Source organism: Podarcis liolepis (genome assembly GCF_965112155.1).
Source record: "Podarcis liolepis genome assembly, chromosome: 3".
NCBI classification, from domain to species: domain Eukaryota; kingdom Metazoa; phylum Chordata; class Lepidosauria; order Squamata; family Lacertidae; genus Podarcis; species Podarcis liolepis.
The window spans coordinates 109,155,152-109,178,633 of record NC_139557.1 but is presented as its reverse complement, the minus strand read 5'-3'; the positions used below and the strand labels follow the sequence as shown (position 1 = coordinate 109,178,633).

Sequence of the window (23,482 nt, the reverse complement as noted above, 5' to 3'; positions counted from 1 at the left end):
GTTTAAGGCCACCTTAAGGCCACAAAGAACTGAAATTTGAATTGAGAACTTCCTAATTTGCAGTTTTTTTACCAAATACAGTGCACAAAGCCATTTATATTAGGCACATGGATTTCTTAGTAAGCAATGCAAATGAGACACCTAAATTAATGGTAGGCATTAATCCATAAGACAAGCATCTATTTCAGTAGTTCCGCTTGGCAGACTTGCAACATTTGCCACACACCTTGTCACCGTAAGCTAATTAAGTTTCTGGATGCTCAGGTGGTAACAATAAATTCAAGACAACTTATAAAACGCCCAGCCACGTCAAAGCTAAATTGGGGGAATAAAAGACAATTAAACCTAAACCCCACAACTTGCTTAATTCCCAACCAACTAGCCTTAAAAAAAACCAACCACCAAAGCTTAGGAACTGTCTACCAGGACAAGAGGAGCATCTACAGTAAATACCTATCTAGGTGCCACTAACAATCTGAACTTAGAGCACAACAGCCAGTTTACAAGAGCATTCCTGACCCTAAGGGCAAGGGCAGGCAACTATTATGGGAACGGAGACTGCATTCCCTTGAGAAAGGTGATTGGGGCCTGCAAAAGCCAATGTTGGCAGGAACACCCCTTTTTCTCCCCTCTCTCATTCATTCACATTCATAGCAGAGAGTCTACCTCTCTCTGGGATGTCTCCAGCCTCTCCCACTCATTTATATGCTCTCATAAACAGGAATACAACAAAGCAGTGGCTAACACAAAGCTGGGAAGTACAGGGAAGACCATGGGTTGCCGGCCTGTGTCTTTAGAGGGTGGGTATGTAGAAAGTGGATGAGTCTTAGGTACAAAAAGCCCCAAGCAATGGATGGTTTCAGCTATTCAAGCAAGCCGCAGAGGATAAACAAGCGGCTCAGGACTTTTCTCTGATGTGCCCCCTGGATCTGCATCTCTTGGCGTGGGAGGGGGATAGGAACAATGCTTTACTTTTAATGTTAATGAAGGAATAATACAGAAGGCAAGCGCCATTCAGTGGCTCATTCTGTAGCCAGCAATTGTTTGATTACCCCCAGCCACCCTGCCCTAACAGCAATTTTCACTGCATCATCCCTCATGTGATTGTATGTAGAAGGTTATGGCATTCCCAGAAGACTGTGCATGAGAGAGACAATCTGTTACTAGGAGCACAGGGCAGCTATCTGTCGCCTTGCCCTGCCCATCACTTAACAGGTACCTGTACCTGTCTTGGTGCAATTACTGCGTACGTTTCACTACCCCTGTTCCAGATTTGCTGGCATAGGCAGAAAATTTGTGTAATTGCATCCATACATTGGTTAAGTTGTACTAAACACTACAGAAACGGAGATGGAAATTTAACACAGCACTGCCATTTTCAGCGGCAGCCTGTGTGCCTTATCAAGCATAATTCCAGCCAAAGTCTGCCTGCTGACTGAGCAAAACTAAGTTCAATTATTTTTGATGGATTGGGATGGTGAAATCTCAGCTTTTCAGTTTTCTATAGCTTCTTTTTAGCACACAACAAAGGTAATCCATGCAGTACCTACTGGTATCATTGAAAGGAACCTTTTCACTGATGATGTTCAAGGACTCCCCCAATCTGCTGCTCAAGTCCGCATGAAGGTGCTTTAACTGCTGCTGGCTGGGTGATAAAAATAAGGCAACAACATTAACTATTGGGTTTTGGGGTGCTTACTTGAAGCTGAAAAAACCAAATCCATACATTTCCCATGAAGTTTCACCGGTTATGTCAGCTGATGATGGGCAGGTGAGTATGGGAAAAATCCTGATGGGCCAAACTGGACCCCCCTGGTAGGCAAAGATTTCCCCACCCTGGACCTATATATATAAAAAAAGGTAAAGGACCCCTGACAGTTAAGTCCAGTTGCAGATGACTCTGGGGCTGTGGCGCTCATCTCGCTTTACTGGCCAAGGGAGCCGACATTTGTCAGCAGTTTTTCCGGGTCATGTGGCCAGCATAACTAAGCCGCTTCTGGCAAAACCAGAGCAGTGCACAGAAACGCCGTTTACCTTCCCGCCGCAGTGGTACCTATTTATCTACTTCCACTTTGACGTGCTTTCGAACTGCTAGGTTGGCAGGAGCAGGGACCGAGCAATGGGAGCTCACCCCGTCGCGGGGATTCAAAATTCCGACCTTCTGATCAGGAAGCCCTAGGCTCAGTGGTTTAGACCACAGCGCCACCCGCGTCCCTACCCTGGACCTACAGGATACCTTAATTAATAACACGTGAGAACTGGTCGGACTCCTTATAAGGTTGCTCCTTATGCCCATGCCCATGCTAAGATGACAACGAAGCAATAATTGTTTTACAACACTATATGCCTCAATAAAATGGAATTCCTAATCACGTCTTTATTTTTTAAAGAGATCAAGAGCATTACCATTCTTCTGTTCGAACCCTGCAGTCCTTGGCCTCTCTCTCTAGCGTTTGAGATTTGATCTAAAGGTAAGTAGGGAAAACAGAGCTGTCAATAGCTATTTGCACAACCAACTCCACACAAAGATTTTGAAATAAAAAAATTCCTTCCAGTAGCACCTTAAAGACCAACTAAGTTAGTTCTTGGTATGAGCTTTCGTGTGCATGCACACTTCTTCAGATACACTGAAACAGAAGTTGCCAGATCCTTCTATATAGTGAGAAGGTGGGGAGGGGTATTACTCAGAAGGGTGGTGGGAATGGGAGATTGGCAGATAGCTGAGATGAGCCTGTTGACGACTCTTAACGACTGTAATAGGTCTTACAGGAAAAGGCAAGGGGTGAGAAGGTGAGAAATGGCTTAGTCATGTATAATGAGATAAGAATCCAATGTCTCTGTTCAGGCCAGGTCTCTCCATGGTTTTAAGTTTGGTAATGAGTTGCAATTCAGCAGCTTCTCTTTCCAGTCTATTTCTGAAATTCCTTTGTAGTAAAACAGCTACTTTGAGATCTTGTATAGAATGTCCTGGGAGATTGAAGTGTTCTCCTACTGGTTTCTCTGTTTTGTGATTCTTGATGTCAGATTTATGTCCGTTTATTCTTTGGCGTTTCCCACCACCCTTCTGAGTAATACCCCTCCCCATCTTCTCACTATATAGAAGGATCTGGCAACTTCTGTTTCAGTGTATCTGAAGAAGTGTGCATGCACACGAAAGCTCATACCAAGAACTAACTTAGTTGGTCTTTAAGGTGCTACTGGAAGGAATTTTTTTATTTTGACTATGGCAGACCAACCTGGCTACCTATCTGTAACAAAGATTTTGAGTATGTCTTATTACTTTAAGCATTTATGAAGCAAAGTTCTGCCCCGAAGAGCACAGAAATCACTGCTGAATGACAACAAGAACAATCAAACCAAAAACAATTAGTTACATCAGCACCAGGTAAAAGAATTTGAGAAGACAAGTATAATTAAAACAGTCACTCAACCTGCAAATAAAACATTGATTGAAAAAGGAAGAATTTTCCCAGTCCCAAAGAGGCCAACAACATATGAGATGGATAGGCCTTGATGGTCTGAGATCTAGGACAGGGGGACACACAGCTTTGATACTTACTTCTAACTTGGCTTTATCGCTTTGCAATTTCTCTATTGTGTCCATGTACTTCCGAGTGAGGCCATCCACCACGGCTTGGTGCTGCGCTGCCTCCATCTCCAAGACCTCCAGCTTGCTCCTCAGCTCAGTTTCCAAAAGATTGTGTTTCTCATTGGCTTCAAAGAACTGAAACAAGAAGGGAGAGTCTGACGTCACAGAGCATCACCCAGGGAAGGGCTGGCAGCTCAGATCCAAGGCTACACTGGAACAAGCACATGCCCTAGGACTGCAGCTCATAATTTCTGGCCCCATTGTTTCCAGGAACGTCATAGGCCGAAAACTCTTACTTTGTAAGTTGTACATTTCTACTATACTAGTATGCTGGCTCTTGAACTGGGAAAAAAACAAGAGAGGGCCAAACTAGATGTGATTCAGGGCATTTGTGCTCAGATTCTCCTGTGGTTTTGTTTTTTATTAAGTTAATATAAGTGACGGGGGGGGGAGAGAAAACAGGTAAGGATCAAGGCATTAATCCCTCTGAAGCTATATAAACCTACGTATACCACTACACCCCTGCTGCTTATACCCACTTTTGTAAAAATCACAGGAGCTCCTAATCACAGATTATCTAATGCTGACATGACCCAATACTGAATCCTTCAAACACAGATGATGAAAATTCACACAACTTAAATACAGTGGTGCCTCGCAAGACGAAAATAATCCGTTCCGCGAGTCTCTTCATCTAGCGGTTTTTTCGTCTTGCAAAGCAACCCTATTAGCAGCTTAGCGGATTAGCGCTATTAGCGGTTTAGCGGCTATTAAAGGCTTAGCGGCTAAAAGGCTATAAGCGGCTTAGTGGCTTAGAAAAAGGGGGGGAAAGCGAAAAAAAATTGGAACACTCGCAAGACGTTTTCGTCTTCCAAAGCAAGCCCATAGGGAAATTCGTCTTGCGAAGCAGCTCAAAAACAGAAAACCCTTTCGTCTAGCGGGTTTTCCGTCTTGCAAGGCATTCGTCTTGCATGGCACCACTGGCTTCTCACCTTCTTGGTTTTTTTAAAAAAAAACCTTTATCATTAATTCCCCCCCCCACCCCCCACCAATTATAACATCTGAGTACTTCCTCCACAACTACCAAAATCTCTAGCCTTGTCTGTCTTTGGAAGCTGGACAGGCACATACACTGAAAACATGGAGAAGCTTTGCTTCTGAATTAGCTCTCCTGCAGACAGGAAAAGTAGATTAAAAAAATAATAATAATGAAGTTTGAAATACCAGCAATTATTAGATCCAGTGCTAAAGAGGAAAAACAAATCACATTCAGCAAAAAATTAAAATTAAGAATTTTTTAATGTAAAGGGAGGGTCCATGTGGTACTGGACATATAACGGGGAGAGCCAGATTCAAATTCGGCTCAACCATGAAGCTTTCTGGGCCAGACACTACCTCACAGCCTTACAGCACAGGGTTGTTATAAAGAAAAAATGGGGGTATACCTCTCAAAAATGGACATTCAGTAAATTTAAACAATGAGGTGCTGAGATGGAGGGAGCAATAGCCATGCCCATTTTTTTTTACTTTAAGAGTTCCTAATGCATTTAAGTGCAAATACACATTTACACAAAAATAACTTTATGTACAGCAGCAAGAGAAGAGTTATCTGGCAGCTTTAAGCTGAAAAAGGAGCAACTAAGAAAAAAATACTGCAGAAACAATTTGACCAGAGTCTGGAAATGAGAAAGAATGCAAGAAGCTAGTGTGTAAATGGAGAAAGCTTAAATGTACATAGCTTTCTGAGCATTACATTTGCATTACATTTGGAGGTATTTTGGTTATCACTAGAGCATTGATGAGAAAGGAGAGGTAGCATGGCTAGTAAATGTGTCTAGTCAGGAAGACAGGGACCTATGCCAGGTGAAGGGGTCATGGCCACTGCAGATTACATAGGAACAGAAGCTGCCTTACAGAGTCAGACTATTGATCCACCTAGCTTAGAATTGTGTTTTGTGACTGGCAGGGGCTCTCCAGGGTTTCAGCCAAGAGTTTTCCCCAGCCCTACCTGGAGACGCCGAGGATTTAACCTGGGACCTTTTGCATTGAAAGCAGGCACTCTACTGTTAAGCTATGTGTACAGCAAAGGCTGGTCAGTGAAGAAAAACTGAAAGATGATGTAGCCCAAGCCTCTTTCCAGAAGACAGGAGACCAGCCAGCCACAGATCAATCTATGCATTATCCAAACTGCAGAGACACCAACAGATGCATTTAGGGCAAACGACTTCAGTAAGGCAGTGAAAGCCACATGTTATACATGCCACTTGTTAGCAACTAGTTTTACCAGTGAGCTCCCTGCCCTTAAGCCAACATTTCATCTCTACAAGGAATAGCCAGCAGCAGACAGCAGACTCTGGCACTCATCTCAAGCTTTTCCCTGGGAAGGAGGAAGAGAGGATTCAGCTACTAATTCCCTCTCCTCACTTGAGCTGCTTTTGCTCGAAAAAGACACAAAAAGATGAAGAGACTATTCCATATGTGCACCTTTTGTCTCTGCTCCCTCTGGTCTCCAAGTCCAGAAACTACTTGGGAAAAGGCGAGAGGGAAAGAGAAATGGGGACAAAACATATGCTTGTGAAATGCTTAGAGGTTTTTGCTTTTTGTTTTTACAATAAAGCAGTGTATAATTTTTGTTAGTGAAATAAAACGGCAAAATAGCCCCACAGTCTTTCCTGCATCTCTTCCCTACCCTCCAAAGCAACAGAGAAATGTTTTATGACTCCAGAGGAGAGAGAGAGTTGATGACCGGGGCAAGGTGTCTCCCCCCAGGGGAAGCATAATGGGCTTGGACTAGATCAGAAGTGTGGAATCTTTTTTCAGCCAGAGGGTTACATTCTCTTCTGAGCAGGACCTCAGCCAAAAGTGGGCAGAGCAATGAATGTAAATTTTCACCTTGGTACAGTAGGCTAGTTTCTACACACGCTCCTCTCTCTCTGTTCTCCACCCAGGCAAGCAAGAGTCACTGTCAGAGTTCAAGAGCATGCAAAAGTGCTGGAGGTGGGTGTAAAGCAGAGTCAGGGAGCAGGGTGGCCTGGGGAGTCCAGGGGGCCAGACAGAGAGGCTTGGAGATCCATACGTAGCCTCTGGGCCTCAGATTTCTCACCCCTAAGTTGGAGGATACTGGATTTGTTCTGATTCTATGATGTCTTGCATTCACTTAGTACAAATTTGGCATTTTTTTTGGATTCAAAGAAAGCCGGGCATCTTGAAACAGTCAAGTCAGGACACTGTGAGAAACAAAGTTCCAAAATGCAGAACTGGCACAAGGCAGATGGTCATTCTGTTGTTTAATGTTTCTTAGAAGTTATACATTTCTAGAGAGCACTGCTCCTTGGACTACCAGAGTTCATGGGCACAAACCAAAGTATTTCAAAACACAGCAGAGTCACTGAACAAATTGGCCAATCTTACCTAAAAGACACCCAGGGTTGCTAACCTTTTTTGGTGGACACCTTTTCCAAACTGGATAAACTGTTGTGGGCAACACACACACTTACACAAACACCATAACCAAGTCCACAATGCAACCTTTTTTGTTTGCTACAATATGTTTCTTTCATGCCTAATTTTAGGCAGGGGGCAGGGGAGGGACTCCTGTGGGTGCCAGAGAAGGCCTCTGTGGGCACATGGGCATCACAGTGGCACCCCCTCCTGTACAAGTTGCCATGGAATTTAAATAGCCGTAGAATATACTGTGTACTACCAAATTACACACCTGAATATGCAGCCGCTCGTTCTCTTCTATTTTCTTCTGAAGGTCTTCATCAAATACGTTTTTCTGTTCTTGGCTTAACTGGGATGCGGGTTCGCCGGTCTTCTAAGAGAAAGCAAAAGCATTCCTGCTTACTGAATGTACTTAAAGACTACTCTATAATCATAGCTCCTGTGGATAGTTAGTACCACAAAATATCAGAACTGCTTACGGTTTTCTGGAGGTGGCCCTCCACCAGCCCCAAGCATGGCCAAAGTTGGGAGTTGTAGTTCAGCAACATCTGGATGGCCACAGTTTCACGGAAGCAGCGAGCAACATGGACTCATGAACCCAGAGCTCCCAGTTCCAGTTCTCTATGGCAGCACATCAACCTTTGAGGGAACCCCACGCTCCTAACTTTCCCTTTATCTATTTTGCTGTCTGCCCAGAAGGCCATAATTTTGTGCAATTTCTCACTTCCTCAATTGTACAACGGAGAGAATGCGGGCAATGCTTGGCTTGCTTCCTCCTCTTGCTTTTATTGAAGATCCTGCACCACGGGTTCTATAAAATGTGCTAGTCATAACGATTTAATGAGAAGCAGGAAACGAGCAACGAACTGGCTTCAACTAATCTGGCAACATCTGCTTTCAGAGATTGCATCAAATGGCAAGAAGGCACATTATGCAGTTTTGTTGCTCAAGCTAAGGGGGTCCAGTCCTGGGCACTGCCCAGATAAGTGCCTGGGAATCAAGCATAATATGGTACTCAGGGTTCCTCAGAGGAAGGGCATGGTATAATTGTAATAAATAACCAGTCCATTTTTTTTTGTTGTTGTTTAGTCATTTAGTCGTGTCCGACTCTTTGTGACCCCATGGACTAGAACACACCAGGCACGCCTGTCTTCCACAAGACACTCCTTCATGGATCACTGCCTTGTCATGGTGAAGGGGCTTGAATAACACAGAGAAGCTATGAGCTATGCTGTGCAGGGCCACCCAAGATGGACAGGTCATAGTGGAGAGTTTTGACTAAACGTGATCCACCTGGAGCAGGAACTAGCAGGCCACTCCAGTATCCCTGCCAAGAAAACTCCATGGACAAAGTCCATTTTAGGACACATCAAATACTAAAATAGTGAGAGAGAGGGGGGGGAGGTAATCAGATAATGCAGCTGGAAAGAAACCTCTTAGACAGCAACCCAATACACAATTACCTTGGAGCAATACCCAAAGAGCATAGTGGGGCTACCTTCAGATTAAATATGCATTAAGATTCCATTCTGAAGGAAATCAGCCCTGAGTGCTCACTGGAAGGACAGATCCTGAAGGTGAGGCTCCAATACTTTGGGCCACCTCATGAGAAGAGAAGACTCCATAGAAAAGACCCTGATGTTGGGAAAGATGGAGGGCACAAGGAGAAGGGGACGACAGAGAATGAGATGGTTGGATGGTGTTCTTGAAGCTACTAGCATGAGTTTGATCAAACTGCGGGAGGCAGTGGAGGACAGAAGTGCCTGGCGTGCTCTGCTCCATGGGGTCACAAAGAGTCGGACACGACTAAACGACTAAACAACAACAACAACAAGATTGCATTATCAGTATCTAACAGGAAGAGCAGAGAAGACCAAGCAGTAACCAGAAACGCCAGAGGCACCTGCTGAGGCCTAAATTCAAGTCCCTTGAATCTGACCATGGCAGCTCACTTGCTTATCCTCCTTCTCCTTCTGGCCTCAAGTGGATAAGGGAGAAAAGGGTGATGGCAGTGAGGAGGAACATCAGCTGCTGCCACCTGATTACTTGTCAGCTCTTTGCCTGGGAAACCCTGCTTTCAAGAAACACTTCCTAGGTGACCTTGGACCGGCCACTTCAGCCTGGTGCACCAAAAGAAACTGATATTTTCACAAAGCAATCCTACCCATATTTACGGTATGTGCAGTGGTTACTCTAGCCTCAATAAATACAGACTTCTATGAGCCAACGGAACACATTCATAGAAGAGGTTCCCCACTGCCCCTCTGCATGAGTCATTCCTCTGCCTTGCCCTCTGAACTAGCCCTCCAACTGCTGGAGGTGGGTAATTCTGCCATGTCACAGAGTCGGCCGTGCTCCCTGACCCAAACAACAGCTCATGAAGAAATTTATTTTCGGATCCAAGAGCAAAGCCTGATACTTCAGGAGGTTATACCTCAACCAACAGAAGGCTGGGAAAATGCTGCCTCACAAAAATACTTGCACAGGCTGATTCAGGTAGGTACCCACCTTGTTCTTCTTGCCTTTAGATTCACTTAGGACAAGTTCATCCTGAAGCAGCTCTACCCTCTTTGCCAGCTGTTGGTTTCGAAAGGTCAGACTGTCCATTTCCTGCTGCAGCTTTCTGAGCGACTGGTCCTTCATTTTCAGTTGTTCCTACGTTTGGGATAAGCAGTTTTATCACAATAGATTCCGACAAGATTTTCTTTTTTACAAAGCAGGAAGCTGTCCTAATTTTTTAAAGAAAGAACACTTCCCATCCCCTGTCTTTACAGGGCATCCAGTCCGCAGTGCACTTTCTCCACCCACCAGGAAAAGATAGAAGGGGATCTATGAGATCTTTAAACGCTAATCAATTCCTTTCTGCGCTTTAACTACCCTACTGCACCAACAATAGTAAAAGCAAATTCTTATTTACTCTTTCCATATAAATCTGTAGACCATATACAGGGAAGAGATTACACACTGTGTTATGGGTTGGGAGAGGAATAGCAGATGCTATCTTCCATAGCAATACTGGAATAAAAGACTGAAATTCTGAAATGAAAACCCAGCATAAGACTAGTTTAAAAGAGAAATAAAGGAATTTGAATTCTTAACTAGTAGCATCTATTTTAAGCAACCTTAGGTATTTTGCTATTGCTATTTTAAGTAACTCAGAGGTAGAGGATCTGCGCTGCATGCAGAAGGTCCAAGGTTCAAATTCTTGGTGTCCTCATGTAAAGTTGAGGAAAGCTCCCATCTGAAACTCTGGAGAGCCACTGCCAGTCAGTGTAGACAATATTGAGCTAGATGGACTAATGGCCTGATGAAGTATAAAGCAGCTTTCTATGTTTCTAAATTGCTATTCTTCCTCCTGAGATTTTCCCAACCCTGTTAATCTGCTATTCAAAATAAAAGCAATCTTTTGGATAAGCATGTTGATTCTGGCTGTACCACAATATACACATTCAACCAGGCTGGCAGTACTGCAGGAGAGTTAGGCAGGTGTCATTTTTTTCCAGCCCCTCTGTATAGTTTTCTTGCACAGCTTCAGAGATGGAGGTAAGTATACCACTTTATGGAAACCAGGTGGTGAATTATTTATCCACCCTTATAGCAGCAAGAGAAAGGAAGAAATGAGGAACTATGAGGATTGAATTCATTTCGTTCCTTATTCATATACTTATTGGATTGATATCAGCCTTTCCAACGGGACTTTCAAGGAAGCTGAAAACATTACCATTGCACAAGCCAGTTACAGTAATTTGGTAGAAAATCATAACAAAGAGCAATCTCCAACAAAGCAATTCCATTAGTGCAAGCGCTTCCGTTTGCACAACTTCCACTCCTGGCACGATCTCCCCAAATCTGTTCTGTGGGGTTGGGGAGACCCCCCCCCCCCGAACAGATTTAGGGCACAGATAGAGAAAGAGGAGAGGCAGGACTTTCTGTTGCACAGCCAAAAGTCCTTGCACTAATGGAACTACTTCAGTGAGTACTACCCAGACAAAAGAAATCGTATGATGATTCTTGAAGTAAACTTGGAGAACAGAATTTGGCAAATCCCTTGGGTGCTGTCAGTTAAGATTTATGCTGATAACTGTCCTGGAAAGCAGATGTGGGATTCTGCCCCTCCCTCTGCTGTTGACAGCTAGTGGTCCTCTTTCCAGCAGCAGTAGTGGTGGAAAACAGAAGGCAGGCTTTCATTGGCCTCACCCTCACTCGCCAGCAGAGAGGCGTCTTCTGCAGAAGCAGCAGCAACAGATCTCTGTAAGATTCTATCAATACATGCTGTGGTGTGTCTTCTTCAAAAATCCAAGAGATGTTTGACACCTTATATGTCAACAAAAAAAACCAGCCTGGCCCTTGAATGTATGCATGACATGGAGCTAGTGCCAACCCTGTACAAACAAGGCAGATCTGCACAGAACTGTGTCATGTAAGCAAGCAGTAAATGTCAGAATCAAGCTCATTTTCACTTCATTGTTTGAAAAGCATACCTTCAGTGATGCTGAATTTGCTTGCTCATCCACCACACCCTTTTTCAGTACATGGTTCTGAGCTCGAAGCTGCAAAAGAGAGACATTGAGAAATCATTAACTCAGTGATGAAGCAATGAGGTTGCATCGAGCTGATCATTAGCCACCTGCAAAATCTTGCCTTTCTCTAGGAAAATAAGCAGCACACTCAGAGGACCACAGAAAAAGCATAAACGTTATTTGTAAGCTCATAATATAGAATCTAAATTAAATTTTAGACTTGAGCAAGTCAATTTAGCCACCTAATTTTTTCAAGATGCGAAGGGCATTGCCAAGCTAAAAACAGAGAACTTCCAGTGCAAATCTGATTGTGGTTGCTAAAGTACCTTTAGCTACAAAAGGTCTGGAGATATTGGCTCCATGGAGAATTTGATGGCATTGGTTCACAGTGTGTTTCAGTAGCCCAGTGATTTTTGAAGTAGAAGAATCAGGAGCTTTGCGGGTCTATTGGACTCAGAAGTGACACCACCACAGAATGATCTGCAAACTATTTACCAGGGAAGGTCTCCATCTCAGTAGCAGAACACATGCTCTGCTGCAGAAGGTCCTAAGTTCAACCCCTGACATCCCCAGGTGGAGCTGGGCAAGTTTCTCTGCCTGAAACCATGAAGAGCCTTTAGCAGTGAGGGTAGACAAAACTGAGCTGGACCGACTGGTGATCTGACTTGGAATCGGTCACTTCAGTTGCCTATCAATGGTTCCAAATCCCCAATCAGATGGATAGTAATAAGTGTGGCTCCCTGAAAAATATATTGCCTGCTGCAACTGGTCTTTCTCTCCAATATGAAGGTGCAGGGGAATGTTGTGTGGGCTGTGTTCTAAGTTCACATGCAACTATCACAAAATGCAGCAGGCCTGAGCATTGACACACAAGGCGCTGACCCAAAAACTAGAAAATGTCCCTAGAATCCCCATCAACACACAGCGTTCCTCAGCAGACATTCAGGAGTTACTCGTTAACGAAGCTGATGTAGGAAACATTCAACAGTAGCAGTACACGACACTGGCAATGTTTCATTTAAATTACAGTTTTAAAAATCATACCAAACATTAAAACAGGCTGTCCTTGCTCTTCAAAAAAATCAAACATTTTCTCTTTGGGGGATGGTGGCTGAAAGAGTCCAAATCCCACTTCAAGCTTTTCAGAATGGGAGTGCATTTGATAGCCGGTGTTCCTTTGTGTGCATATTTACACAACTAGGAAAATGAATTTTAGTGCTTATTTTGATAAAATATTAATGACACTGGTGAACAAGGCATTTAAATGACAAATTACTTTCCCAACTGACGTGGCATGCAAAAGACACATTTTTAAGCCATTAACTGTTTTGTTTCTTATTTCCACACTACAACACATAGTGCTGCTTCTTTATGTATAGCAGGCATGTCCAACAGGTTGATCACGATCTACTGTCGATCGCATGCATGTCCCTGGTCAACTGCACCCGTGCAGTCCTTATTGATCCCCCAAAAAAGCTCAACAAGTTAGGTCAGTCCTCACCTTAAAAAAGCTCAACAATTATTCCTGACTATGACAATGGGTAGATCACAGCCAGTTGTTTTTTATACTGGGAGTAGATTGCAGACTCTTGGAAGTTGAACGAACCTGATCTATAGGATTACCAGCGTATGTTTTGCTCCAAACAGGTTCATCTCTTCTGTTGGCATCCATCTTGGGAGACCATGCCTTTGGGGGTGAAAGCAAACTCTTCTAACCCACGTTATCTATCACTGAATGGCCATAGTAGTCTCATGTACCTAGTAGTTAGGTATAGTACTCAGGATAGGGGGTCTTGATTCAGGCAAACCTGAGCTCTGTCTTTTTTCATTAGGCACTGTTAGAATCACTGCCATTATCTCTTCCTCTCAGCTGTTGTAGATGGAAGCCTTAAGGCAGCGCTTTCCAAACTGTGTCGATATATGGGTGTGTAATGTAAACATTCCTTGCGCTCCTCCTGGGGTTGGAAAGAAGGGGTTAGTTTAACCTCCGGTTTGCTAGCAAAACTGGATTACTGCATTGCGAAATGATGCATGTCTAATAATAATAATAATAATTTATTTATACCCCGCCCACCTGGCTGGGCTTCCCCAGCCACTCTGGGCGGCTTCCAAAAGAATATTAAAATACTATAATACATCAAACATTAAAAGCTTCCCGAAACAGGGCTGCCTTCAGATGTCTTCTAAAAGCCTGGTAGTTGTTCTCTTTGACATCTGGTGGGAGGGTGTTCCACAGGGAAGGCGCCACTACCGAGAAGGCCCTCTGCCTGGTTCCCTGTAACTTGGCTTCTCGCAGTGAGGGAACTGCCAGAAGGCCCTCGGTACTGGACCTCAGTGTCCGGGTAGAATGATGGGGGTGGAGACGCTCCTTCAGAGTGTCACCAACATGAAAAGTTTGGAGAGCTCTGCCTTAAGGAATGAATCAGATGTGCTAGGGAAGTAGGGAGAAAAAGGGAAGTCTGACTGAACATCTCACAAACACTAAAGACAAAAAATATGAAGGATAGCAATAATTCAGCAGCAATGTTAAAAAGAAAAAAGAAAAAGTTGTATCTGGACAGGAGAATCAAGAGATCCACGTAATCTATAGCTGGTAACTCTCACTACCAAGGAGGGTATCACTATACTAATAAGAGACTATTATTCTTAAGTGCAAAGAAGCAACTTCAAGTTAGCCCTGTGTGCAGGGGACACTCTGTCTCAATATTAATAGCAGAAGATGTTGAAAAGACAGGAAAAACAGATGGCACTTCAAAACTAGCACTAAGGAAGTATATATACTTCCTCATGACAGAGAATCTGTATCACTACCAAGAGAGACTGGTAGCAGGAAGTATCTCAAAACAAATATTCATATGTGTATGTGTGCATCTCCTGAGAAACTGAACTATGAAAGCATGTAGTGTCAGAATTAGAAGTCATTGGTCATATTATAAGAGGGAGATTGTCACATCGAAGAGCTTCAGCATCAACCCTGTAAGAATTGTTAGTATCACAAATAGGACTTTTTAACACTTCAGTCAATGAAAATTTACATCATAAAAGCTAGTTAGATTTTAAGATGCTACTAAGCTTTTAAAATGCTTTTTATTGGTATTTTTAATATACAAGGGCTAGCTAAGCACACCCATGCATATGAAAGTGCCTAAGGATACAGTAATCACTTTGTTGTTTTTTTGCAGGACAAGCAACTGCTTTGTAAAAGGCAACAGCCTCAGCACTGTATCAGCACTAAGGGCTGGTATGGACAGCTCCTGCATTAATATTCCCTAAGTACACAAAACAGAAAACAACAGCCACCATCACAGTGAATGCAAGAAAGCAGCTGTGCAGAAAGTATACTCTTTATTCAGCACCTAGCTGTCCCCCTGCAAGGAATGCAAAGATCTTAGGAGCCAATCTAATTCAGCATCCTATTCTCACAGTGGCCTACCAGAAGCTTATGGAAAATCCACAGGCAGGACCTGAGTGCAACAGTGCTCTGCTCAGTTGCGATTTTCAGCACCTGCTTTTGAGGAACATACTCGCCTCCAACAGTGAAGACAAAATGTAAGCTTTTCTGGCTAGTGGCTATTGACAGCCATATCCTCATCTCTGATAAAAAGGGGGGGAGGTATGTGTATCTGCCATCCCCCCTACACTCTCCCTTCTGCCCTGGGTTGACATTGGGATGGGCAAGTACCAACAGGCTGGATTTGATCCAGGAACCTTTAACTGCTGACCCCTGGCTCCCCGCACCATGCCGATTTGCAGGTACAGTCATACCTCCGGTTACAGACGCTTCAGGTTGCGTTTTTTCGGGTTACGGATGCGCTGAAACCCAGAAGTACCAGAACAGGTTACTTCCTGGTTTTGACAGCCACGCATGCGCAGAAGCGCTAAATTGCGCTTTGCGCATGAACAGAAGCGCTGAATTGCAACTCGCCATGCACAGACACGGTGCGGTGGGTTACAAATGTGCCTCCCGCACGGATCACGTTCGCAAACCGAGCATCCACTGTACACACTCAGGAACCTCTTATGCCCTTTTAAAATGGGGGGGGGGATTTGGAGGCGGTTACTGGGTTGCTTTTATTTTGATTTTATATTTTGTGGTTTTATACTATATTTTGATTTTGCTCTGTGAACTGCCCTGAGAACTCTGGGTATAGGGCGGTATATAAATTCAATAACAATAATAATAATAATAGCAACCTGCCATACTATTTGCCCATCTAGCCCAGTACCGTCTGCTACAATGTGCAGGAGCTCTCAAATACGAGCAGCTTCCGTTAATTAACAACCACCTGGAACTGCGAAGGACTGAAGCCTTCTGCACGCCAAGCATGTGCGCTGCAACTGAGCCTTGGTCCTTCACCCCCAAATAAACCTCTCTGCTTGCCCGAGGTAGCCCAGCACTTCCCACGGGAGGAGAGACCTGTCATTCCGCGCCCGTCTCTCCCCGGCTGCAACAGGACTGAGGCAGGGAGGAGGAAGCGGCGGACCCTGCCTCAGTCCTGGCTGAGCCAGGGCGGAGGCGAGCGAGGTCCGCGAAAACTGACCCTGCGGGGCTCCCGTACACTTGCGAGGGTCCCCTCAGTATGAAGGGACCTGGGGCGGGGGCGTCGCTACGAGGTAGCCCCGCGAGGAGGCCTCCGCGTCGAGGGGCGGCGGCGCGGCCCAATACCTTGGAATACTCCTGAGCCAGCTTCTGGTACTTCCCTTGCAGCTCGGCAGCCGCCGCCATGGCCGCTCACCGCAGGCGCGGCTGAGGGACGGGGAGACCCGCTATCCGCAGAGCCGCCCCGCCGCCGCTCAGCCCACAGAGGGAGACGCACTTCCGGGTTCGGGCGGAGCTGGCGCGCTAACGTCACCGCGCAGGCTCGGCCCGGCGCCCGCCGGTCCGCCATCTTGGATCCCCTACCCGACCAGCGGCGGTTGAAAAGGGGGGAAAGGGGGCGGGTCGGGAGGGAGGGGGGAAGTAGGCGACGTGAAAGTGTCCCTGCCGCAGTAGGCACTGCCGGGTGAGGGGAGCGGGGCTTGAACCATAAACGGCCGCTCCCCGTTTTCTCGCGGACGGCGGCCGGCCAACGGAAGTCGGGGCGGACCATGTGATTGCCGGCGACCTCTGCGCGCGCGCGCGCCGCTACTGTCGCCATGGTAACCGGCGCCCTGGTCGTCGTGCGAGGGGCGTCTTCTATGGCGGTTCGGCTCAGTGGCTACGGGGTCTCCCCCACGGGCCGCGGCGATGGACGACGCCTCCCAGAATGCAGCGGGGCTGCGTTGCCATGACAGCCGTAGATTTTTTCCCCAGGGCTGGGAGTACAAAAGGCCGGAGCTGGGGCTTCGCTGGCTGGGCTAATGCCTGGAAGGGAGGCCCTTTTCTCCACGGGCTTAGGCTGCGAGCGACCCTTGAATTTGGCGGGCCTTGCTTCCCAGCAGGGAGGGTCAGAATCGCACTACTGAGCTGACTTGGGAAGGAAAACCTGTCGCACGAAGTAGCCTCTCCATAGGGTCGCACTGTGGGCATCTTGAGAGGACACAAACCATAGAATCCTAGAGTTGGAAGGGACCCCTGAGGGTCATCTAGCCCAACCCCCTGCAATGCCAGCATAGGCAGCTGTTCCATGCGGGTATCGAACCTGCATCCTTGGCATTATCAGCACCAGGCTCTTACTAACTGAGCTATCCAGGCACTTTAGGAGTCTTCGCTCCTGAGCACAGCATTATTGAGGACAATGTGGTTTGGGTGGCCCTCGCCAAAGTGATGGATAACATTTTGGGTGGATGAGGCAAATGCAGTGAGGTGAAGGTTGCCAGTGCCTATCCGCTATTCTCCCTGCTATGTTTGAGGCAGCAGCTTACCTCTGAATGCCAGTAGCTGAGAACGGCAGGGCTGCTATTCTTGTTTAAAACATTTACATACTACCATTTCTTCCAAAAAAAGCTCAAGGTGGTGTACAAGGTGATGACCCTTGGGGTCCCTTCCAACAACCTTGTGAGGTACGTTGCGTTGGTGGCTGGCCTAAGATAACTATTATTTATTTATTCCCTGCCCTCCCCAGCCAGGGCTGGGCTCAAGGCAGCTAACCCCAAATATAAATTACAATAAAATGTAATAGGGGGAAAAACAGTTAATTAAAATACGGCTTAAAATGCAGCCTCATTTTAGCCAGCTATCCATGCTGGTCCTACATGGGCTAGCAAAAAAGCCAAGGGAAAATTTATATACCAAATCCCACATAAGGGATCAGAGTGAGTCGAAGCCGAAGGCCAGGCGGAACAGCTCTGTCTTGCAGGCCCTGCAGAAAGATGTCAAATCCCACAGGGCCCTGGTCTCTTGTGACAGAGCATTCCACCAAATCGGGACCAGTGCTGAAAAGGCCCTGGCCCTAGTTGAAACCAATCTAACCTTGAGGCTCGGGACCTCCAAAGTGTTGTTATTTATGGACCTTAAGGTCCTCCGCAGGGCATACCCAATGAGTTTCATGGCCAAGTGGGGATTCGAATCCTGGTCTCTCAGTTCATAGTCCCAATGCTAACTCAGTGGTTCTCAGACTTTTTGCTCTGGACCACATTTTCAGAATAAGAATTTGCTCACTCCACACTGAATTTTTAATTGATAAGAAATACATTGGAAAACAAAAAGAAAACTAGCAGTGGTTGATTTATAACGCAGATAACTACTTTTTAATATGATCATGGGGCAACCAGAAAGTATAAAACAATGCAGCTACATAAGAAAATGAATCATTCCCAAGATATAAATGAGCCTTGTTACATATGTACCTTAAGTATGTGTACAAACTCAATGAGTGGTGTAAGCTTGCTTTCACTGGGTAATCTTATTTATAGTAGGTCTAATCAAAACACTCAGACCTATGCAAATAAGCCTTTCTCTTCTGACCTTTAATTTTTTCAGAAAATATATTCTGCAAATAATAATAAAATACTATACTACACTACACTTAAATGTTTAAATCTTTCTTTGATTGTCCTTGAATCTTCCTGCCACACTGGCCATCCTCTTTGCACAACAAGTGTGGCGCACCACTGCTCTAACCATTACACCACACTGGCTCTGCTTTCAGGCTTCCCACAGTGGTTATCTGCTTGGCCACTGTGAGAAAACCAGGATGCTGGACCAGGTAGTCCTTTGGCTGCATCCAGGACCAGGAAGGCTCTTCTGATATGGGTGGTCTCCCACTGACCACCCTGCAATTGGCAGACAACGAAGGCTGTGGCAAACAGGCCCAGGATTAGTGGGGACTGCCAAGGCCCAATGACCTGCCCAAGGGTACCAGGTGCTAATACCTGCCGTGCAGTTACCTGTCATTGGAAGTGAGGTGGGTGGTACCCTGGGACAGTCATTTTCAGATGTGGCACCCCAAGTTCCTAATAATTCCCTCAGGAAGGCTTGCCTGGTATTGCACTTGATGCCTTTTTCGCACCCGGTGAAAATCTTTTCAGTTGCTCGGGACTTTAGATCTTTTAATCCTGTTTGGTAGTGGTTGTTTCAGCTGAATAAAATTTCAGTGCTGACATCTGTGCTGCACTACTATTTTATTGCCTAACTTAGCCTCACTACTCCAGCAGAATGCCAAGTACAACAATGGTATGGAGACAGAGTATGTGGTAGAAGCAACAGTGGTGTAAACCAAAGTATAAGAGTTTTAAAAACCCAGATAGCACAGAAAAATATCATGAGAAAATGCATGCATCAACTAAGTCCAGGTCATGATGGGAATTTGTAGCTGTTGTTACAGGTAGAAAGGGCTTAAACTTTGACAGAGATTCCAGAGGTGCCTGTTTAATTTTGAGCTGTGCCTACAAAAGTTTTTGAAGATTGAAGTCACTTCTCTGGATACCGAAACCCAATTAACGTTTTACACATTCTCTATGAATAACCCAATTTGCTCTTTATCTTGAAGTTCACTAGGGGGAGCTTTTTGTCTGTGATTGGAACGTAAGCTCCGCTTTTCTGTACAGTACTTTTAGAAATAAAACAGAAGCTCCCAATTCAAATAAAGTTGGTTATGTGACTAAGGCCGAAACTAGACAAGTCACCACTCATACAATTAGCAATTGTGTGAATGGCTTTTAAAAAGTAAATATCAGGTGTGTTGAGTGGTCTGTGTCTGGATGGGCCCCAAATAGGGAAAGGGAGGATGTTTCCCCAGTGTGGTCTCAGTTTGGACCCAGGACCCACTTTGCAAGGAAGAAAACCTTTTATTACCTATTTACTTGAAGTATTTCTAAACACCCCTCGTCATCTGAAAAAGGTTCACAGAGCAGCTTACAGAGTTCTTGCTGCATCAGAGCAAGGTCAGTTCCCCATACATTATGTATCACCCAGGGCTGAGCGATGTATTGAATTGGCAGGAAGCAATTCATAAATGAAACAATAACCAAAACAAAAATTCCCAAATATCTCTGGAAACTCACAAGAAGGGGTTGAAGCTTATGGTCATAGACTGTACAGTTGTACTTTGGAAGTCAAATGGAATCGATTCCGGAAGTCCGTTCAACTTCCAAAATGTTTGAACACCAAAGAGCGGCTTCTGATTGGCTGCAGGAATGTTCAGCTTCCAAAAATAGTTCCCAAACCAGAACAGTCACTTCCAGCTTTGCGGTGTTGGGGAGCCAAAACATTTGAGAACTAGGCTGTTCGAAAACCAAGGTATGACTGTAGGTTGTATCTGGCATCTAGTACTCAGTGCTACCTTGATTCTGTAAAGTGAAGGTTCAAAGTTTATTATGACCTATCCTTTTTTTTTTTTTAACCCATCCTAGTTTGGGTCCGTCACCAAATTTTATGACCGCAAACATCACAAGTTAATGCACCATGTAATAAAGTTCTTCCTTCTGCCCAGTCGTGTTCTTTTACAGGTTCTGAGAATTTCACTACAGTTTTCTGTGAACCGGGGAGGGTGTGGGGAGAGAACCAGAAATTGTTGGGAAACGGCCATTGTGAGTCATCCAAAGCCAGCAGCTCCAGCTGAACCCAGCCCCACAGAAACCGATGCTGCAATGCTCCGAACGGCTGTTTTCTTTCTGTTATCATAGCAACAGTAAGGCTGAGCAGCAAAATGTACATGCTTTCCCATGACAGTCTTGACAAATCTCTCTTGTAGGGGCAGTGCCTTTTAAATCTCTCCAAACCCAGTTATTCTTTACTGTACTTAGAAAACCAGGCATGAGGGGGAGAGCAGAATGTACAGACAGGTGTGTGCTTGGTTACACATAAAATCCATACAATATTGTGATGCTAGGGAAGCATTATGGGCTGCTGATGTTGCCACAGCACGATCCCATGTAAGGCAAGTACAAACCTCTGCTCTGCACTTCTCTCCTAAGCTTATTTTAATCCTCCATACTTGCAAAAAACACTTTACTAATATGATATTGGGGTCAAATAAACCACATTACATCATTTTAAAACAGAGAGGGAGGTGCATTTGACAACGACTCCAGTTTATTGTACATGTGTATGGTTTTCAGATCTGTAATAACTTGGTTTAAGGCATCTCCCTTTATTCCTGATACGGGCCAAGTGGCTGTGAGTTTCTGTTTCATTTCTCACTATGCCCTGAGGTAGGTTCAGTCCAGGGCATTGTGGGTCACTTAAAAGTGGCAGTCAGTACCTGGGCCTGGCACTGATTGGATAACCTCAAAACTTTATGGGCACCTTAGTTGACATCAGGGATAGGCTCTGCCAGAGTGCTGGTGCCCCAGTTGCTGTTCCCTGGTGCCACATATTAACATCAGGCCTAGCAAAAGCTGCCTCTTGCTTGACACACACTGGTCTCCACCAGCAGGACTTTTTGTAGCCACTATTTCAATGGGATCTGCAAGCACAACCATTTGCTTGTTGCATATTAGCAAAGCATAAGCTCCAACATTTCTCCAGTGAAAATAGGGAAGCCCTATTCAACAACAAACAACAACAACAAATAATAATAACAATAGTTGTTGTTGTTCTTGTTGTACTATTTATACCCCACCCATCTAACTGGCTTGCTCCATCCAGCCTGGGCAGCTTCCAGCATATATAAATACATAACAAAGCATTAAACATTAAAAAAAAACTTCCCTATGCAGTGGTGCCTTCAGATGGCTCAGGGGTCGGATAATTCATTGCCCTCCAACATTTCTCCGATGAAAACAGGGATGTCATAAGGAAAAGCCGGACATTCCAGGGCGGTTTCTATGAATCCAGGACTGTCCCTGGAAAATAGAGGCACTTGGAGGGTCTATTAATGGCTGCCTTTATCTCTTATTCAGAAAAGTATATCACTCCCCTTTGGGGAGCAGATCTGGCCTCTGCCAAGTCTTCACTGACAAGGACATTGTAGAAGGCGGAAATGTGTCTCCATACTGAATTGCCAGGGCATGTGTGCAACAGTGATTGCAGCCTGACTTCCCAGCCCTCCCAATGTAAGGGTAAATATTTCTCCAGTGTATGTTATTTAAATACAGAGCAAATGTTCTAACCCTCCCTGAAACCATTTCTTAAACAACAACAACAACATATCCACAAACAGCCCAGAAACCACTCTAGGTACGATGAATCCTGGCTCTTCTAGAGTTAAACCCTTTAAAATTAGGTCTTGCAGAAAGCTGGCTCAGTTGCCTAGCAACTGCAGCATGGGATGCTACTGTCATTCACGGGGTACTTCCCCTAGAGAGTCAACCTTCTGCTCACACAAAGTAGGTTATGATTGGGTGGAGATGACATCATATCGCTTGACAAGAGCTCCAAAATTTTTCTTTTGCAAAGAAAGGCAACTACTTTTAAAACCGGTTCCAGGGGAAATTCCCAAGGAAGGACCTTGCGGATTCCTGAGGCAGTTTCTCCAGGGCAAAGGAGGAAAGGCTCAGGCCTGAGACCCACAGATAGTCCTCCAAGCTTCTCTCTCTCTGGCCGGAAGTACAAAGGGCTTCTGCAAGCCATAGACCCCACCAGGCAAAATGGCGCTGCTTCTCTCCATCCCAAGCCTTATTTACCTGGATTGACTCCAGAGATGTGAGGAGAAGCAGAAGCAGCAGAAAAAGCTCACAAGAGCTCAGCGAAATCTCGCTGGAAATGGCCACCCCCTCAGCTTCTCCTTGCTTCTCTGACAGGTTGGTGGGGTGCTCACAGGGGCACTGTCCCTGAGGATTCCTCTGCCTGAGGCGAATGCCCCAGACCACCTCATAGATGGGCCGGCCCTGGTTTCAGCACACACATATCAGAGAAACTAATGGAGGATACGGCTTTCAGTGGCCATTAGCCATGATGCCTATGTGAGGCAGTCTCTTCCTGAAATTTAGCTGCTACAAATAATAATAATAATAATAATAATAATAATAATAATAATAATAATTTATTTATACCCCGCCCATCTGGCTAGGCCTCCCCAGCCACTCTGGGCGGCTTCCAACAAAATATTAAAATACAGTACCGGTAATACATCAAACATTAAAAGCTTCCCTAAACAGGGCTGCCTTCAGATGTCTTCTAAAAGTCTGGTAGTTGTTGTTCTCTTGGACATCTGGTGGGAGGGAGTTCCACAGGGCGGGCGCCACTACCGAGAAGGCCCTCTGCCTGGTTCCCTTTAACTTGGCTTCTCTCAGTGAGGGAACCGCCAGAAGGCTGGACCTCAGTGTCTGGGTAGAACGATGGGGGTGGAGACGTTCCTTCAGATATACTGGACCAAGGCCATTTAGGGCTTTAAAGGTCAGCACCAACACTTTGAATTGTGCTCGGAAACGTACTCAGAAACGAACCATAGGAGGAGTGTTAGTGTGCTTGGGTCTTGCTTGCAGGCTTTCCATAGGTATCTAGTTGGCCACTCTGAGAGCAAGATCCTGAACCAGATGAATCATTGGCCTGATCCAGAAAGCTCTGGTGTTCTTACTAGACACTTCTTGACTTTTGCACGGCTAAAAGGTAGCCCGCTGTACAGAT

The 23,482-nt window shown here is 45.2% G+C and overlaps 1 protein-coding gene across 2 annotated transcripts in view; it reads right to left on the bottom strand.

Moving 5' to 3' along the window:
- The window catches only part of PPP1R21 (protein phosphatase 1 regulatory subunit 21), a 40,952-nt gene extending 24,229 nt beyond the window's left edge, over positions 1–16,723 (bottom strand). Inside the window, exons 1-7 of one of the 2 annotated variants that reach the window (XM_083494353.1) lie at positions 16,220–16,723; positions 11,515–11,583; positions 9,542–9,688; positions 7,305–7,403; positions 3,560–3,724; positions 2,407–2,465; positions 1,551–1,645 (exon numbers count right to left, since the gene is read on the bottom strand). In XM_083494353.1, the coding sequence (XP_083350479.1) occupies positions 1,551–1,645; positions 2,407–2,465; positions 3,560–3,724; positions 7,305–7,403; positions 9,542–9,688; positions 11,515–11,583; positions 16,220–16,279 (694 nt within the window). In that variant the 5' untranslated portion in view covers positions 16,280–16,723. Of the gene's footprint in view, positions 1–1,550; positions 1,646–2,406; positions 2,466–3,559; positions 3,725–7,304; positions 7,407–9,541; positions 9,689–11,514; positions 11,584–16,219 lie in introns of both variants that reach the window. The other variant, XM_083494352.1, reaches the window with a different exon arrangement.
- Between the last annotated feature and the right edge of the window lie 6,759 nt (positions 16,724–23,482).